Raw genomic sequence first — 19,656 nt, 5'->3', positions numbered from 1 at the left:
CCCCCTTGATCTTGAGCATGTTGGGGTGCTGTGAAAACGGATAATGGGAGTTAGAACGACCGGCCTGTCTAGAGAGAAGTGTGCTGATTGTTATAACTTTCCCTCATCTCTCTCTCCTCCACTTAACTAAATAAACACCCAAGAGGTAGCACTCTATCAATTTTAATGATGTTGAAATACAATTTAGGCACAAAATACACAACAAATGCTAATTTGGCCATGATGAGAGGCATCAGAAATTCCTCCCATTATTTATTCAGCTGACTTTTTGCATTTTTCATCAGAACAAATATTCCCATTTCAACAAACACACACACACTCATACATACACACACGTCAGCACAGAGCCAATTTGGAGCATAAATCAACACGTTCACTCATCAAATATATGCTCTGTGTCGTTCTCTGCAGTCTGTCCAGTGCACCAAAGACAAATAGTTCCTTCCAAAGTCCAGTTGGAAAAACAGAAGGGGCAGCAGACTGTCAATATGTGCACATATACATTAAACATCACAGGCTGATGCGTGTTCAGAAAAGACATCATGGAGATAAGTCTAATTATAAACTTGTACATGACAAAACCTTTAAAAACAAAACCAAACAAAAGCCAGCTGAAATTTCATAGCAACTTCATTTCATTTCTTCTGTGTGTGAGATGATTATCACCTGTCAGTCATCTCCACCTCCAGCTTGACCAGCTTGGGCTGCCCTGCTTCTGCCCCGCACTTGGGACAAGTGAGATAAGGGTCGGCAATGCTGTGGCTTTTAATGCAGTAGTAGCAGAAAACGTGCTGGCATCCCACCGTATGAGGCATGGTTGGCCACTCTCCGCACAGTCCACACTCTTTCCACAACTCTTGCCCTTCCCTTGCTCCCTCCCCGCTTGCACTTTCCCCCCCAAACACAGCAGACAGTATTGTTGCCTTCAGTTTCTTTGTATTGATCAGTGGGAACAGGAAGATGAGAAACTCTGCAAAGCCATGCCAAAGTAGTTCTCGGTTCATGAACTTGTAGTTTACCTCCCGGGCCACATTTGGCTTACTGAAAACCGTCTGAGCTCCTGTGATTCTTTCAGCGAGGATGGGATGCCGGCCATTCCTTAGGAACACAAGGAAGTTGATCAGATTTGTGAACTTAACAATACCAGCAACAAGCGTCAGCGCATTACGGAGACCCTGATGGAGCAAACCGCTCTCTCTTTCAGACCCAGATCCTTGTGAACTCAAACCCAAGTACGGCAGCAGCCTGTGGGAACGCTCTTGGAGCCAGAGGGGCCCTGCAGTGAGCACGGCCAGACCTAACTTCTGCCTGGGGGATAAAGGCCTGTAACGGGGAGACAGGGAAAATTTGCTGTGGTAGCGCAGGCTCAGTAAAGATTGCCCCACCGTGGCACTGTTAGAATAGAGTGTGAACCTCCATAGGAGCAAATGAAGCAAAACCCTCAGTTCAGGCTCCAGAGGAGTGAGGAAGCCTGGGCGGCAGTTTTGGAAGCACAGCGAGAACTGAGTCCACACTAGCTGCTCAAGGGCTGAGTCTAGCTCGAGGGCATCCAGCTGACTGATACGCAGTACCGGGGTCTGTGGGTTCATATCAAAGTGGGGGCCGTGACTTCTAGCAGTCTTTTTCTGGTCATTCTCACTTCCCAACCCTGCTGAAAAAACACAAACACCCAAAAAACAGAAAACAGTAAGGACATATCAACATGTTCTTTTCAATATTTTAATCAGTAGAAAAAAAGACAAAGTGACTGGGCTCTTGTTGCAGCCTGAATGTAGTTTCTGTTCATGTTGGCCCATCCGTCTTAGATATTATGATACTATGATTCACCAAATATTACTCTGACAAAGCAAACTTTGTGAAAATGACATTTTCCTGGAGTGAACAAGGACAGCCACACGCAAATGGTTAGACATGCTTTAAAAACAGAAATGGAAGAATAAAAAAAAGGACTGAATGTAATACAGGCCGAAATCAGATAAAAAGCCAAAAACCCCACAAAAAACAGTCGTTTATTAAGGCCATTTCCCCCCAACACTGATAAATGTTTAAAGCATTTACATCAGTTAATACGTTATTAATGTATAAACAATAGCATATTTAATGTATTCAAATCATGAACATAATATACACCAAGGCTCAACCATTAAAAGGACAACTCGGTCATTGGGAGGGCTGAGGCTCCGGAGGTGAAGCCCATCCTGTTAGGAAGGTCATTTTGTCTTTATACACAGGAAGGGAAATCACTTTTCACATGTAAAACCCGTCCTTAATGCAACCTTAGAGCCTTGCCATGCAGAGGAGCAGGGGGTCTTAGACTGCTTTCCCCTGCATATAAACACACAATCCCCCCTGCACACACACACACACACACACACACACAGGAGCAGAAGCCCAGGGGCTCCTGGTGCCCGCTCCCTCTAGAGATAGGGGTGTGTGTACAAATCACATCACTAGGGATTAGGCTAACGGCACAGTCTCTGGTACACCGTAAACATCTGCCAAATGTGGAACAATTTTCTCTCCCCTCGATTCGACTCCATATGGGATCTCGCCATTGTGACATCAGGGCTATTTAGTGCTGCATACGTTTCCAAACCGCTCACAGTTCTCCAGTTTTATCTGCCATTTCCTCAAATGAAATACTTAAAGAAGTGAAAGACTAACTAATGCAGGGAGAGACAGAGCAAGAAGGCCACAGAGAGAGAGGGAGAGAGAGACAGAGAGGCCTTTTTTTGACAGTGACTTTTGTGTCTCGCCGAACAGGATTTGTCACGAGGCTTTAAAAGAGATTTCAGCCGGGTAAATATGGCAGTTTTGACAGAAGGAGAGAGATGATGGTCACTTTAGACGTTTTGAGGAGGTGAAAAAAATAAAATTCTAACGTGCGCAGGCAAATCTTGGGTTTGTGGTGGTGCACACAACCATCTGTGTATTCAAGATGTTTCAATAGGGCTAGGATACACGGTCCAACTAAGTTAGAATTAGCAAATGAATGAAAGGAGTGAATTCACGCTAAAGTAAGCAGGTATGACAAATTCATTGAGCTGTATTTGAAATGCTGCCATGTTTGGTGACTAGAACCTCGCCTGTGACGGGAATAGAGTTTGGATTAAAAAAAGAAGAAGAAGAAAAAAGGGAAAGAGCAAGAGATGTAGTCTGAGTGTGTTTGCTAACCAGTAAACAGGCACTATTTGTTTAGCCTAATCTGAAAGTTTTTTCCCTTGATGGGAGAAAATGAGCAGATTATGTGTCCTCATGTGTGTGTGAGAGACTATGTATGTATGTCAAGCATAGCCTTTATCTATGCAGAGCTCTAATGCAGCGCAAACTTAATCTATCAGCCCACCGTTACACATATACACACACACACGCACGCAAATATACCGCCAGGTGGTGGAAATCCCCGTCACAGCAGCAGCTCTCTCAGGAGAGTAAACCCGGCCGGGTCCAATAGTCTTTTCAAAGCCTTTTATCGAGCAGTTTACAAGTTATGAATGAATATGTTTTATTTGGGGAAACACAGTATTGACAACCACCTATCAATAGTAATGTGACTATTGTCAAGGGTCTGTCAATATTAATGTAATTATGATGTAGAGGGATCAGAGGGATGCTGGAGTTGGGGGCCAAGTAACATCTCCTGCCCACTGCCATATCAATAGCTGGGATTGCTATTGACAGCTTCCCTTCAGACTTGCAGCACTTGCCAAATATATAACAAGCAGACACTTCAGTCAATGCCGGGCTGCCTATAAAAATTAAGCATTTGAATTTACAGGGCTTTTACCGCGGACAGCTGGAAATCCATGTTCCTTATGTAATAGTCAAAAGTCACAGTCAATGCCAGTGTTTACAGAGTAATGACACGGTGTGGGTGAGAGGACAGACAGCGCAGCATTTGCACGCACAAGGAAAAAATATACAAGGATATGAGCAAAGAGACTCCTTCCATGATGTATTCACACACACACACACCCACACACACACAATGATATATTGACTTTATAATTCTCTTGTGGGTCAGCCATCCAACTAACTATGAGACTAAATGCCCTCTTTTGGAGAGTTGATAACTGACAACCAAGAGAGTCAGAAGGCAAGTTAGAAGAGGTCGTTGAAAAAAAACAACAGAAAAAATAAAAATTTAAAAAAAATCACCTGATATTTCTGAGGTCTTGCTGTTCTATCAGAGCAGTGAAAAATGTTTTCAAAACATTTTCCGGGGTATGTTAAAGGGTATTTTGATTCAGGTCATATGAGCGTTTATTTTATTTTTTCCCTTCCCCTTGTTTCCATAGCTTGTGCATCTTGTTCAGACAAAGATAGCGCACTGACTCAAGGCTGACTGCCATAGCTTACAGACAACCACAACAACAACAACAACAATATCCAATCTAACACGGAACACAGTGCAACACCGCTTCAAGGCAAAAGGGGCCATGACCAGTGTGAGGAAGGAGAGATGAGGCAACAAAAGCATACAGCGCATCAGTCTGAAGCCTTGCAGCTGCACTGGGTCCTCTGAAAACTAGACAATGGGCTGTAATGACAGCTACCCAACGAAAAAAAAGACGGATAGGCAAAGACACAGACAAAGATGGATACGTCAGACAAAGCGTCATGAAACCGCCAACTGGGAACTGTGAGCTAATGTCTACTGATATAGTGAAAGAAAAAAAAAAACTTGGGGAAACGATAGCCAAAGAGGGAAAATAAAGCGTGGGTAGGTGGGCAGATAAGCTCAAACCTCTCCCTAGGAGCTGACCTTGAGACAGACACAATCATGGAGGAGGGAACATTTCTGAAGCATACGTGGTTCAGCCCTACTGAGGTGTGGGCATCCAGGGAATACCCTATAGACAGAGGAAGGCCTCACTTTCTTCTTGACCTTGGCTTTGGTGTCTAGGGAGGTGTGAGACTGTTTAGGACAAGGGGACCAAAGGCTGTGGGGGGGATGTTGGGAAGGTGAACGTCTCTTGGGGATTGCACTTTGCTTTTTCTGTGCTCATTGCACACCGGTTGGAAAATGCACAGCTAGAAGTCTGGATGTAGCCCCTCGTGTGGTGTAGCGCTGAGATTCCTAACCACTTAGCTGTGGTTGTTAGTATAATGTATTTGCTGAAATAATGCATAAATGTTCACTTGGCTTTCTATGATGCTTGTAGCGAGTAATAGGCTATGCATTGGCAAAGCATGCTGGATTACAACTTTACATTTTATTCTCTCGCTCATGTAAATTAATTTGTGTAAAAGCTCTGGTGGATAAAACCTATTTCTCTGAGCGCTCCAGTCAGTCAGTCCCCCCCCCCCCTTCTCGTTCCCGCTCCCTCGCTTTATTGCCCTTCTTTCGCCAGAAACAAGTGCGGGGCCTATTAGCCGAGGCTTGCTAATGTCCTCACTATGAAAACGGATGAGAATGTCAGATTTAGAACTTTTAAGAGAGTGATGTCATACAGCAGACCACAGGCATTACGGGGACACTAAGATTACCCAGGCGGTAACCAGACTAATTGTTATGAGTCTGTTTCATGAAAAATGAATGTGTGCAGATGCACAGAGGGGTCTTAGGGCTGTGTGTGCGTCACACACTAATGCTTTATCAAGGCTCTCCTCTTTCTCTAATCACCCAAAACTCCAAGCCATTGGGGTAGGAGCCAAGTTAATGCCTGAATACAAAAAAAAAAGGAGAGGAAAAAAAATAAAATAAAAAATTACACATCAGTTAGAACACCACATCTGACACACAAAAAATGTGCTCCGCTTAATCTGGTTTGCTCAGAAGGTGAATTATTTAAGAGAATTAATTGATTTCATGAGTACAAGGTTGAGTATGCTAAGGCTGTATGAGTAATAAGTTCAAGGGTTTGCAGAAAAACAACTTAAAAAGTCATGAAACATTTAGAGCACAGAGAGAGGCACAATGAATGCGAAAAAAAAAAAAAGCAGAATGGCTAATAAATGAGAGAACCAAAGTTGTGTCTTTCAGAGGAGTCAATGAGAGAGCAACTCATGCAAATAAAAAGTGTTATCCTCAGGAATATTTGATCTGCACATTTCTTGACCTCTCTTTATGCATGAAAAAACACAGACAATAAAAGAGTAAACATTTTAGCTTTTTAAAAAAACAAAAAGGGAAAAAAATGTGATGGTTAACTGAGGACAAGCCAATAAAATCTACAGGAATGCGAGGGCTACTGCAGGATGTGTTTGTCAATCAAACTCATGGTGCTGGGGCTACATGTAAGAGTTCATTCGGCATGTCTAATTCAAAGTGTGATTGGTTGATTTCCTTCAAAAGTAACACAAAATACCTTCTAGTAATTTACACATTATATATTATTATCAGACAACTAAACATGAAATATAGACTATATTATAGTTAGATTAGCATGCTGGAGCTCCAGCAACACATATGTAAAAAATGGAAATCTTTGTGCCTTCCAGTTCCTTTTAGTCTATTTGACCTTGTAAAATTTAGATTGAACAGTAATGCTAATCTTTTATTACTTTAAATTGCAAATATGAACATTCTTTTTCCAAAATTCATTAAAAGGATTGACACTATACATTGTAGCTTTTAGACTGTGGAATAAATTAATGTTGGATTGATTTTTTCCCCCCTCCAAATATGCACTGATAATTATAGTGCCTTTAAGACTTGCCTTCATCTGGAAACTGTATAAAATAACCTTATGACCCCAGAGTGAGATCACAGCCTAGTTTAACTTGTGCGACTGCCTTAAAAAACACACTCATCAAAGTAAGTGTTTGGCTCCAGAGGCACACACACCACATCACACCACACCACAATCTCATGCAATCAGCCGGTCCACATTCTCCTCATAATAGCGTTGTCTGCTTAATTTTTTTTAAACATTTTTTTAAGCTTGAGCCCATCAGTCTTTAACAACAACAACAAAACCCAAATCTGCTCCATTTTGATAATAAGGCAAGAGCATTATGTGATAATCACAGGAGGGATTAGGTTTTGGCAGAGAGTGTGAGAGCCATACAGTCAAAGCCACTGGAAAAGAGAGATATAACCAAGAGACAGATAAGAGTAGAGCAGTGATGATTGGGATGAGAGAAATGAAGTGAGTAGTCTCCTGAAAATCAATAAGATCAACTTTGCCTTGAATCTCAATGTGGAAGGTTTTGATCTCTGGCACTGATTATTTAGGGGAATAATGGAATTATGTGCGGAGTTGCACAACATACTCTTGAAGGTGCACACAGTCACAAGGTTACCATCCAAAGTTTCAGCTGGTATACACACCTGAACCAGACTCCCGATGAATACTAATTCAAAAACGGCTGGCTGATTGAACACTATGCAGTGGTCACTATACTCATCAACAGCCATCAACAATCGATACGATTTTAAATGAAAGCGTGCAGGAAAAGAGGGGGGACAAGCAAGCGGCTAACACAGACAAAATACTGATACAGCAGCGAGGAGCTGATAACATGTGACGACGAGCCTTAACAGCTCGGGGAAAAAAGCAGACATGCCGCTATTGAGCTTCATGTGGGCATAGAAGAAAATAATGCAGGCTTATGTTTTTTCAGCAGGGTAATGAAGTCATATATTCATATATTTACCCATCGCTTCTCGGGGTCGAACTCAATGTAACCCAGTCTTCCCTGAAATGTCAACAGCACTTGTATTTCCGGGTTGTACATCGTTATCCCGCCTCCTAAAGAAAACTCACCAGTAGCGGGTGTGTACGTCACGTTTTAGAAACCCGTGATCAAAATGAGCCAATCGCACAGCGTAGCGCCAAAGCACTTGTTAAAACCTGCATACCGTCTGGGGAAAAATAATTCAAACTCCTCAGTTGTAGCAACGATACATAGCGACCAACTTGTTAAGAAAAGCCACGGCAATTATTTACTCAGTCTTAAATGTCAAGTTCATTCAAAGTGCCGGGATCTTGATTTGATTTGTTTTTTCCAGGTTACCGTGTACTTGCCTAAACTATAAGATTTTACCAAACCGAGATTATGACTGTTTTTAGCTAGCTTTTTGCAAGCCTTTATGCAGTTGACTTAGGAAATAGGTTGCAGGAACTTCTTGGAGCAATGCGTGCAGCTTGCGCACAGCCAAGGAAAAGCTCAACATTGTCGGAAACGCTTAGTCACGCTTCTCACCTGTCTTCTTGCTCAGGTGAAAAAGAGCTCATAGTAGCCAATCAGAGTCCCCAAACAGAGCTAAACATTATTAAAGAACTACTAAACGAGTTCAGAGGGCTTCACGAGCTGAAGTTAAGATGCTTGGAGAAGGACACCAGTAGAAGGGGAGAACTACCACAGGTGAGTAGTTGTTGTGCCACATGTGAAATGCACGTTGTGGGTAGCGTGGCCGAGCGGTCTAAGGCGCTGGATTTAGGCTCCAGTCTCTCTGGAGGCGTGGGTTCGAATCCCACCGCTGCCATTATTGTTAGTCCTGGCGTAACATCCGGTTTACGGTAACTAAAGGACAAAGTTAAGAAGTGTAGCATCAGATTTCTTGAGGGAAATAATAAATCCAGACTTTCTGTTCGCACTTTATACAGCTACGTTGAAACACACGAATCCAACCCATTTATTTAAAATAAAGAGCTCCTTAATAGTATCGTGTTTTTTCCTATTAACATTGGAAACAAATGCTAGTCGTCTTAATGACGATTCTGCACACGCCCTTCCAGTAGTCTGGACCCTGGATTGTGAAAGATTGTTTTTATGGGTTCAGACAATTGCATAAAGTACGGGTTAGCAGACACAGTCTCTACAGCATGTTTAGATTTAGGCTAACATCTATTGTCATTAGGCTATAATCCATCCATTACAAATCATACAGCATCCTGTCCACCTTGACTCTAACATCAGAAGATGACCTCTGTCTTGTCAGACAAATGACAGGAGGAAGCGCAGCGGTGCTTTCATAAAGCCGCAGCACTTGTAACAGGTGGCAAATTGCATTATGTTTCCATCTGAGCGGCAGAGATCAGGAACACAGAGCCACACTCATATTTAAAAAAGAGAGGTTTCTAATCATCGGGATCGTCATGTAACATCTTTTAGCAACAGAATGTAGCTCGTGTGAGCTGGACTGTGCATCAAAGCAAAAATAACAAGGTTTCAGAATAGGTTATGGTCAGCCGGCCCCAGTCAAGGGCCAGCTTAACAAGGTTATGATGTTCAGAACCCAGGAGCTCCCAAGTCCTAAAGGTTGATGGGGACACTTAATCATAAAGCGTGTCCGCTGAAAATACAACATCCATTATTGCATGAACCCATTTTAGGTTTATGATGTTTCTTAAAATGTTGAAATGTTTGAGCAACCTGCCAGTTCAAGAATTCATTTTTTTTCTTATGCTTTAGGGCACTTATCATAGCTAGCTTTTCCAAAAGTGAAAAGTAAGTAAGAAACAACAACAACAACAACAAACAAACAATGTCAACCCTAGAATGTTACCGTACTGTCACATTTGCCATCTTTGTAAAGTTACTTTCCCTGAAGCTAAACATCAGTATAATGTTATGCATCAGGGGACAGTATAAACTGCTTATTTACTTTTGGCTGTAGGGGACAGATGTTTTTCAGCACAGATGTACAGGTGGTCCTCTAAGGCAATATACTTCTTAGGTTTGTGGCACTTCCTTTTATCGGAGGGACAATCATTGTATGTGTAGGGTATCTGGAAAACTGCAAAAGCTCCTTAAGCTAAGTGCACAGGCTTCTTTTTTTTTTTAACCTGGAATAAGAAAATAGAGAATACGGTTAGGTTATCAGTTTTTGTAAGTAATAAAATCTGAACATTGAAATGCCTTCTTGAGTCTTCCCTACACTTTGAGTGCATGATCACTAAGTATTCCTTTTCCTGTGATAGAGGGCAGAGGTCATCTATTGTGAATCTTAGGTGGGCTTCTGTGTGAAAGCCACAAGGATCTGGCCTCTTTGTCTGGCGTATTCAGCATTATATAAAGGTTTTGGAAAATGAAAAAGAAAAAAAAAGTTTTAAATGTCACAACCAGCTCAGTGAATAAAATATGTCAAGGATTTAGATACTCAAACAGTGCCATAATAACAATAAGGCTTACTGACTTAATGTAAGTAGAATCAAAATAGTCACTGGTGGCTTTTGACGATCTCTCTGTTTCTTATTCTCTTTTATAAGCTGTTGTATTTTGGCTCGTTCTTCGACTGTTTTATATGTCTCGGGTACTTGTTGGGATAGAATGAGAGCCTGTGGACATCTCACCACCAACATGTTTTGCACTTGTTGTCTTTAGATGTATTTTCTTCAGTTTGTCAGAAAGTTACAGAGACCCCCAACCTGCCCGGCCATACAATTGATCATCATTTAATGTGTTTCAATGCTAAATCAGATTCTTCATCTGCTCTAAAGACGGGTAAGATGCAACTAAATAAGAAACACATTATTATTTTGTGTTTGCCTGGATCTCTTGCCTTTCCTGTGAGGTGTCACTGGGGATATAGTCCCTGTTTTAACACCAAGAAGGAGTACTACATTTATAAGTGACATGCTGGATTGAGGGGATATATGTTGCTTAACTGCACTGTGGTTAGTGTTTGTGCACACTCCCATATTGGGATTCATCATTTTGACTTTTAATGAACTTTTTATTATTGGATATTTTAATAATAAGCTTACTCTGCCCTGTTTATGGCCACCAACTCAGGCCAGCCACTCACTAATCTGTTACAGTATTCACATTGTCCCAGAGAGTCTCTAGGCCTGTATGACCGGGGCCTAACAATTACCATAATCTGTACTCAGCAACTAATTAAACATATAAACTGTCAGCTTATTAAACCACAATAATTAACCACTATCTTATCCTGTTGTACTGTTGCTCTTACAGAAGAAAGTGGACTTCCTGCAGTCTTACGTGAATGACCTCACAGACCACATCCAGGTGCTTGTTCAGACCATTGAGGATTTGCAAAGGGGAGCTGGACAGAACCATGATCGTGTTTTGGCTGTAAGATTTTATAAATGGCTTCATCTTGACACAGATGTAACTGTGCCCAGTGCTTTTTTTTTCCTGGCTCAGAATGGGCTTACAAGAGGTGACTAGCCATGGCAGTAAGCATGACTGATCTGCGTACTCTGAAGGCAAAGTTACCTTGTTACCTTATTTGACAAAAATCGATGCATTTTTCTCTTATTTCTGTTCATTCGATCAACAAAAATGCTATTATGCCTGACTAAAAAAAGACCAAAAACCTCTCAGAAAATAATTTTATTACATGATCAAGGGTTGGAGGGCTCTTTTTGTGGCTGACTTAAACCTCCTCTGGTTGCCAAAAATTCCTCTGCACATGAAAAGGCCTCTTGTCTTTGTTTTTAATATATATCTTCTGTAATTTTAGCGATTTTACAGTGTTCTTTTCTTCCTTAATGTGAATTAGAATCTATCCTTGAGACAGATAATGAACTATTGCTTTTGGGTCTTTGGAAAAACTGCCTAAAAAAGGAAAACTTTATTATAGGAGGAACTAACAACATCACCACCACTTGATGTAGTGACCTTAAGTCATTGTTCCATTTTAGTTACGGCCAGGCTTCTATCAATATTCTCTCCTCTGAGTGGATTTTACACACAGAAAAGTAATTATGGCTTATTATACATCAAAGTACTTATCTGCCATTATGTAGAAGGTCAGAGGGCTAGCTTTGTGTGCTCTCTACACCGTTACTACAAAGGTCACGCTAACATAATGCTTTGCATTTTTGAGCATTCAAAGCTGCCCAATTTTAACTTTCATCATTTTAAAACTTAATTCTCTTCACTGACATTGCTTAAGCAACACAAATACCGGCATCTCTGCCGTTTTTCTTCCATAGCACTTTCTCAGATTCCTTTATTGAATAAGTTCTACAATATATGTCTTTCTTGCATATTATAGCACAATACATGCCTACAGGATAGTTTGAAAAGCAAAGACATTTGTTAATTTTCACATTTATTATCAGTAATGGAATTTTAGGAACTTTACTAATTTATTTTTCCATTTCTCAAGCTGATTAAAAACATACAGCTTAAAGGGAAAAGGTGAAGAACAATTTGTAAAATCTATTAAAGTGACATTCACTTAGTTGCTGAGAGTCCTTCAGTCCATCCAGTCATAGTTTTGCTATTGTTTGTGATAACAGCAGCTTCGTTTGGCAGCAAAAGAGACACGCTATGAGGGAACATAATAGTTTGTTGCCGCTATCGACCCATCTTCTGAGCCTTTGAATCTCCATTTTCACCCGTCTTACACGATGCTCTCACTGTCTGTTTATGCTACTTTGTATGTTTTCAGGGTCTACATCAGTAAACAAATACAAACAAATGGAGCGTCTCACTCAACAGTCTATTAGGATAGTCAGGGGACAGGATAGTCAGTGTGTTTCTGCTCTGATGTCCATAATGCGAAATCCAATCAAATGAGGAGCATTTAGAGCTACTTATGGACCGTTCCACAATGTAAACGATGCAATGAGCTCTGTAATAGGAGCTTGGCTAACGTCTGATTGAATCGTAGTGTATGGTCTTGTTGATACACAATAGGGCTGAACTCTAATGGACACTAAACAGAGTTTGTTTTGTGGCCATAATATCATAAAATTCAAGGATTGTATTCTGGGTTCTAGACTGTTACAATTAGCCTTTGGTCTGTGCCATCTACAGACAGATGGACATGTCCCTTGCATGCAATACAAACTTGTACTGTACTTGAACACCTGTTTTAACTGAAGGGGTTATAGGACAACCCAGGATTTTAGATAAAGAAGAAATAGTCTTTTTTTTAATGTTTTGAACCTTACTTAAACAAGTTAAACTGTACTAGGAAAACATCTGCAGTGACAGACATGTCTTTAATTTGAGACATGTATTTGTTAGTAAGTACAGATCAGAAGAGGTAAATTGGAATCAGCTGGCATCCACTCAGCTCGTCATGACAAAATTTGAACACCGTCGCCCCCAAAATGTTCCTACAATCATAGATAAAAAAAAAACACCCACATGATAGGACAAACAGTTCAATAGCCTGCATTGGAACCCCTGCAGTCTTCTTTTGCGGTTGCCTAAACTGGAAGTCTCCCATCGGCCATGCTTGTTAATCTTTATAAACGGTGGTTGACAAAGGATTTTCTTTGTGTTATTTGTATCGGAGGAGAGAGCAAAACCAGTTACAACAAGTGATGACAACAAATTTGCTCACTGAATGCCAGCAATGTCTCCAGCTGTGATGAGGCTCCAATTTTTGTGTGTGTGTGTGTGTGTGTGTGTGTGTGTGTGTGTGTGTGTGTGTGTGTGTGTATGTGTATGTGATTCACAAAGCGACTATTTATGACATTCCCATAAACCACAGAACAGGGGCTATTAAAATCTTAAAGCCTGGGAACCAAATGATAAAATTGGTCTCATGACTTAATTTTTGCTAATGAGAGCACAATTTTTCTTGTCATGTGGAGCTTTCTTCATAGCAGGACTCTCAAGGCCCAGTTTTCTTCCTGGGTTGTAGTTACATGTAAATGAAACATGTAAGTATGCAGGCTACAGCGCATATCAGCCCTGCATTAAGGATGACCACAACTTTAGAGTTCTGACATCTGGTCTACTTGAAAATACATACATTAAGACTATCTGTCAAAAATATGTTGAAGAAAATGATTGTAATAGAAGTACTGATGTAGCGTGCTTCCTAACTGATTAAGCTGTGGTTAGCTTGTATATGATTCATGCTGCGAACTTGGTGCAGTAGAAGCGTTTCAAAGAACACCTGTCCAACCCTACATAGCAGTGACTGCTGAAACCTAATTCAGGTTAGCATTAAAAACAGTCTATGATCTCTGTGACCTTTATCAACCCCCCCAAACTCCACTTCCCCCAACAAATACATGCACACATGCACGCACCTCACACACGCTTCAGCATTCGCGTTTGTGGCAGGTGCTCTGAGGGAACAAGGCAGTGAAAGTGAGAAAGACAGAGCAGGGGAGGTCACGGGGGTCACGGTGGTTGACTATGCTAATGCTGTTGTTAATGACTTTGCTGTGAGTGATAATTTATTGTCTTCATTACCATATTAACTCCATAGCACCCCTCCACACCCAAGAGCCCTAAGTCTCTCTTTCTCTCTGTCTATGCAGTAATGGATGCCCCTGTTTGATCCTTGGAATAATGAACTAATTAGTTTAATTAAAATCAATATAGGTGCCAATACCAGGTTAGACCTTTCAGGGACGCCATCTCTATCTGCAGGAGAAGGGGTTTTCAGAAAGAGAGGGTGAAACAGGATGGATGGCAGGGGGTAGAGGGGCCACACATAATAAATAAAGAGATGATGATGAGGAGGACTGACAGGTAGACAGATACACAGTATAAGGCCATATGCACACTACATCAATGCTGTTATGTTTACACCTGTAGACCTACACTGCTTTGGTATTTTAGGACCCATAAAACAGATCCGCAATGACCCAGTTTTAGTTTACAGATGGAGTTTTGGAAACAGCGATGTCAACGCCCATGTTTGCAGCCTGCAGTCACCGTGTGTCCATCCCTTGTGTCATGCACAAAGCACACAATCCTTGCCCATAAGAAGACAAAGACTTCAGCTTTAACTAGAAGTGTTAAATTAAACTTGGATAACAAATTATATGCGTCTGTTTGGTCAAGGAATATGCGTTTATTTAAGCGTTTTTCAAATGGTGTTATCAACTTTGCCAGTGTGGATGTAGTTAAAAGGAAGAAGAATGAAAAACATTGAATTTGAATGAGAATGAGTGACAGGTTTGAAAAGGTAAATTGTAAAAAAAAAATGCATGCAAGAAGGGGCAGAAAATATCGGAGGAGTGGAGGGAGCCACAGAGAAGGGGGACTAAACGAGAGAGAGAAGGCGAAAGAGGTTCCTAATGCTGATTTATGAGTGCTTGACGGTCGTTAGCTGGAATAAATGGCTTGTAGGAGTGGCTGCAGCATTACTCCCTGTACAGGATACTAAGTGCATTGTAAGGTCAGCCATAAGGCCAAACTTACATATGTAGTGCTCTGCCCTTGTAAACCTTTGTTAATATATCAGCCACAGGATGGAACGGTAACAAGTCCGTCTGATGCAGGGAGACGACAGTGGCTTTCTGAACTGTGTAGAAATGATTCTACTTGGGTTTTACTTTAAGAGCAACCGGTAAGTTTAGTCAACGCAACTTTCATGGTTGGGCAAGCCAAAATTAAAATCAGCAACTTTTTGTATGAATGTGATTTGCTACAGTTTAGTCTTCTTCCATTGGGCAGAGGGAAGGTTTACAACAGTGCCACTTCACTAATTAGGAATAAAGCTTACTCTCCCAGTCTTTTTGCAACAAATTGGCAAAATAGGACATTTTATATTTGAAAGATTATAGAATTGAAGGCAAAATCTTATAAAGGGACGTCTCGGCACATACAGTATATTGGATAGGCTCTGCCAGTACGTTTGATGCCACACTGTATCTCGTCAATAACATGTTCAGTAAGGCAGCAGACATGTGCTTTTGCCTGTATGCTGTCGTTGCATCATTTGAATTAGGCTCAAGCAAAATTAAAGTAAACTTTTTCTTTCTTTTTTTTTGTCTACGCTCATTCTGAACATGCAGGTCGTGACGTAGCAGAACTAGATGCTGGCGTGCTCCTTCCAGTCACAATTGGCTTGAGTTGCTTGATTCTATTTTATTCAGCCTTCGCTTTGTGTTGTGATCTGGTGACTCACGAGCACACGTTCCCGCTTTGCTTGTTTCTTGTCTTTTTTCTCCTCTGTTGCTTTTAGTTGACAAAGCTCGGGAGAAAATTGATGACTATTTTCAGACAGAAAAGGAAACAAGAAAGGGGAAGTGTGTGTGTGTTGGGGGGAGGGGGGGAGTATGTTAGGGGCAAATGATTGAGACAGGAGGGGACAAGAGACTGTGATGAGGTTTGAGGCTGAAAACAAAGAAAAAGAAATGAAGGAAAATTGAGGCAAAAAGAGGAGTGACAGTGGAGAAGAAGGAAATCAGTCTGGGAATGACTGTTGCTATTTTTCGCTTTCCTTGTATTTCTTACAGTAGAAGTCCTACTGTTGACCATTTTTGGTACTTACCAGCCATACTGCAACTACAAGTGCAATCTCTTTACATCGTATCTAATACAATTTTTCCCTGTGCATAACAAGGAAAGGACCTGTAGTGATGAAGATAAAATAAATAAAGATAAAAAAAAAAAAATAGGACGTTTGCCTTCCTAATAAGAAATTGTGACACAACATTTGAAGTTAGTTTTGCTTGTTATGCCGAGGACACCGTGCAGAAGAATATATTGTATAAGTCCTCTCTGTGTTTTTAATAACTGGCCAAGGAAGCTAATTGATGTGATGCAACATCTGTGTAATGTGCTCTCTTTTTCTTTCCTGCTTGCCTCTTTTTCTCTCACTCCCCGTCTCTGATGATTTTCACCAATACTTTAAAAGTATTTTTCCTCGCCACTCCTTTATGACATTGCTATATTATACATAAAACAGCCAGCCAGCCAGACAGACACACACATATATACCTACTGCTAACAAATGAGTTTACTGTGGTCATAACCTTCACAGGGCTCATTATCATAGATTGCAGGCCTTTTCATAAAGCTGAGACCACAGGTGACGGATTACTAACGATGGACACAGACACACACACACACACACACACACACACACACACACACACACACACACACACACACACACCGTGATCTGTAATGAGACCTTATTCCGGACACCCAGCCCAGCTGCCTGTAAATTTCAGCCGTCACTCTGCCATACATACTTAATCAGCTAATGTTGTTTTATTTCTTATTATTAATTTCCTCCTGTTTCTGATTTATCTAAAGCCCCCTGCATCGCACCAATATTTTGTCTCCTTTACAGTTCAGAGAGGCAGAGAAAAGGAGAAAGCCGCACGCTTATTCATGTACTTAGGGGATTGCATCAGTAATGAATTGACTGGCTTTTTAGGCATACATAACACAGCCTACTACTCACCTTAATAATGTAAGCAGGTCGTAACTCCTGCTAACCCAAGGGTATATATAAGGCCTGCACGCACAGTCGCACACACTCCTAAACACACATAGCCTACCTATATTAGCCGCTGACCTCTACGTTTTCCAGGTCCTCTCATTGTCACATTGCAGGTGCATTAGAATATGAATATTTTATAATCGTGTGTGACTTTTGTGTGTGTGTGTGTGTTTAAATGTATATTTTTATAGATGTGGTTTGGTAAACAGATTGATTACTTAGAGGACGGACAGCTTGGCTTTTTATATTACTTTCTTATAGACCAGTAATGCTATGCTGGTATTATACAACATAATATTCAAACGTGCCATCACACAGGAGGAGTCCCCATACATAAATACTGCCAGCAGGTTAAATTGCACTAATATGTGAGTGAACACCTTTTCTGTAATCATCATTCACCAATCAATGTCCTTAATTTAAAGTTTTCTTCAAGTTCATAGTAAAGTGGTGGCAAAAATGGAAGATCCAGACTCTGTGTGTTATTTAATGATTAGTCTCCTTTAAAACAGCAAAGGCGACCTGTATAATTGTCTTTTACCATTAGGCCTTAAATACTACACATTAAATGAACTGAATCTTATCTTTACACATGCTTCAGATCCTTTTTTTAGATGGTTTAACTTGATATTTTATGCACTCCATATGTGCTCTACTGCTCCATATCTTATCTCGCATGCACACAAACGCATGGTTATACACATAAACACACTTAACATATGCATAATTGAAAAACACACATGCACGCACACACTCATGGCCAAAAGCAAACGAACAGACACACATTAACTCACACACGGGGGATATGTGTTGACCTGTGAGTCATTGCTGTCAGCATTGATTTCCTTTTCCCGGAGTGACCCCTGTCACCACGGCGATAGAGTGGCCGATATTTTACCAGCGGTGCCGGGCCTCTCTGTTTCCGTGGAGCCTCCTGCCGCTCTCTCCTTCTCTGGCAGTCTTTTTCTTTGCTCTTTTCAGCTGTTGCTTATTGCCCTTGTTAATTTGGCCCTGTCCTGTCTATTTCTTCCCTCTTTTTAATAGTCTGGCCTAATAAAAAACGCTGGACAATCAGAACTATTTACTTTTCTTTTGAACTCAGTTAATTCCTTTGCCCCCCTTCTATGCTGTCCTCTTTTTTGCACAGTGTGAATTGACCTCACAATAACTGTGCTGACACATTTTTCACTCGTCCTTACAAATTTTCATTTGAAAAAAAAAAGACATGCAGACAGGATAATGGCAAGGGGTATTTTGAATTGAAACTATATCTGAGAATTGTGTGTCTGTCTGTGTTTGTGCATAAGCTTTTGTCTGCATATGCTCTGTCTTGCTTTCTCTGTCCTCCTTTCAATGCACTTGACTTCCCACACTACTGTATTGCTTTAAAGATGTTCTTTAAAAAAAAAATCTCTCAGGAGGGAAGTCGAATTATTAAATCAGTTCTATCTCCATTTTAATCTTGGATTCTGGGTTTGAAAATGAGGAATGATTGTTTTCCTTCAATTTTATTTATGCAGTTGCTGTATATTAATGTCTTCTTTCCTCATGATAATATTATCATGCTGCTGCGGTCAACAAGATGCAAATTCTTAGCAATTAGTCAGGGGTGATACACTTCACACCTTTACCCCTGGGTGCTGTCGGACTTCATCACGGTTTACACCCGAGAAAATCAGTTTCTACAAAACTATTTTCCTTTATTTAGCAGTGTATATCTAATAAACAGAAATTTAGGTTGTACTGAAGTGAATATGGAACTATTTGGATATGTTAGAGTTCAGAGAGAACGTATTATTTCTTGGGTGTACTACTTTAGCATTAAAATTCATTTCAAGGTGTATGGTACTGCATTATAATGCTGCAGTTACTACAAATACACTAAACAGAAATAAATAATCAGGATGTCATTTTCTGTGTATCCTAGGTGTCTGAGGCTGGGTTGAAGCCTTTGTTGCTGGATGAGGTCACTGGACCTGTGGCTCACATCCCACGCAGGTTTGTATTACCTTCGCTTCTCATCAGCTAGGCAGTTTTTTTCTTCGGAGAAGTTTACTTTTGACTGAAATAATGATTAATTTCATGATTCGACCACACAAACTCACTCACACACATGCACAGGTACCCCACTGTTGAGAAAGGTAGCAGAGCTGGCCTCAGGGACTGTGTCTATCCTGAGGGAGCTTGAACTCTTTAGGGAGTCACTGCAACACCACTGTCCCCATGGCAATATGCAAATCCCTATATGATATTTCCCACCATGCAATGCTCCAAAGCCCCTAAAGACGTGTTCTGTTTTGACGTTAGATCTTCCCAGAGAGATAGATTTTTATTTTTACATTCTGACAAAACTAATGAAAGTAGCATTTTTGAATCTTTGTGCTCATACATATTTATCTAGTTCACACTTTTTCATTGCCAGCTAGGCACATGGACTCACTTGACCAGTAAGAAGTTTGATAGGAAAATCAATTGAGAAGCATTTGGATAATTTGGACAATTTAAACAACCATCCAAATAAAAACTCATTCAAATTACACCTTGTCTCGTGCTGTACATATCATTGTTTTGTTCTTTGCCTT

General features: G+C 40.7%; 2 protein-coding genes and 1 non-coding gene across 4 annotated transcripts in view; 2 read left to right on the top strand and 1 right to left on the bottom strand.

The window, feature by feature from the left end:
- Positions 1-221: 221 nt before the first annotated feature.
- On the bottom strand, positions 222-7,657 carry pex2 (peroxisomal biogenesis factor 2). Of its 2 annotated transcripts, none has more exons than XM_085362477.1 (2): positions 7,603-7,657; positions 222-1,651 (listed from the first exon to the last, which is right to left on the bottom strand). In XM_085362477.1, exons 1-2 carry the CDS (start codon positions 7,604-7,606, stop codon positions 663-665), a joined length of 993 nt encoding a protein of 330 aa, XP_085218603.1. In that variant the 5' UTR covers positions 7,607-7,657; the 3' UTR covers positions 222-662. The 2 variants fall into 2 exon arrangements, with proteins under 2 accessions (XP_085218603.1, XP_085218604.1); XM_085362478.1 differs by having other exon boundaries at positions 222-1,648; positions 7,603-7,638.
- A 425-nt stretch (positions 7,658-8,082) lies between these two features.
- Positions 8,083-19,656, top strand: part of LOC146625784 (uncharacterized) — a 100,433-nt gene continuing 88,859 nt past the window's right edge. The window contains exons 1-3 of the mRNA XM_085362208.1: positions 8,083-8,313; positions 10,870-10,989; positions 19,002-19,072. Coding sequence (XP_085218334.1) covers positions 8,083-8,313; positions 10,870-10,989; positions 19,002-19,072 — 422 coding nt within the window. The remainder of the gene's footprint in view (positions 8,314-10,869; positions 10,990-19,001; positions 19,073-19,656) is intronic.
- trnal-uag (transfer RNA leucine (anticodon UAG)) lies at positions 8,353-8,434 on the top strand. The gene has a single exon. It is a non-coding gene; the product is annotated as a tRNA-Leu (tRNA).

The sequence above is a fragment of the Diplotaxodon limnothrissa genome, linkage group LG9 (genome assembly GCF_057381915.1).
Source record: "Diplotaxodon limnothrissa isolate DT_005_m linkage group LG9, D_limnothrissa_male_GT1.1, whole genome shotgun sequence".
NCBI lineage: Eukaryota > Metazoa > Chordata > Actinopteri > Cichliformes > Cichlidae > Diplotaxodon > Diplotaxodon limnothrissa.
Note: the sequence above shows the minus strand (reverse complement) of the source record. Positions and strands in the feature narration are given on the sequence as shown.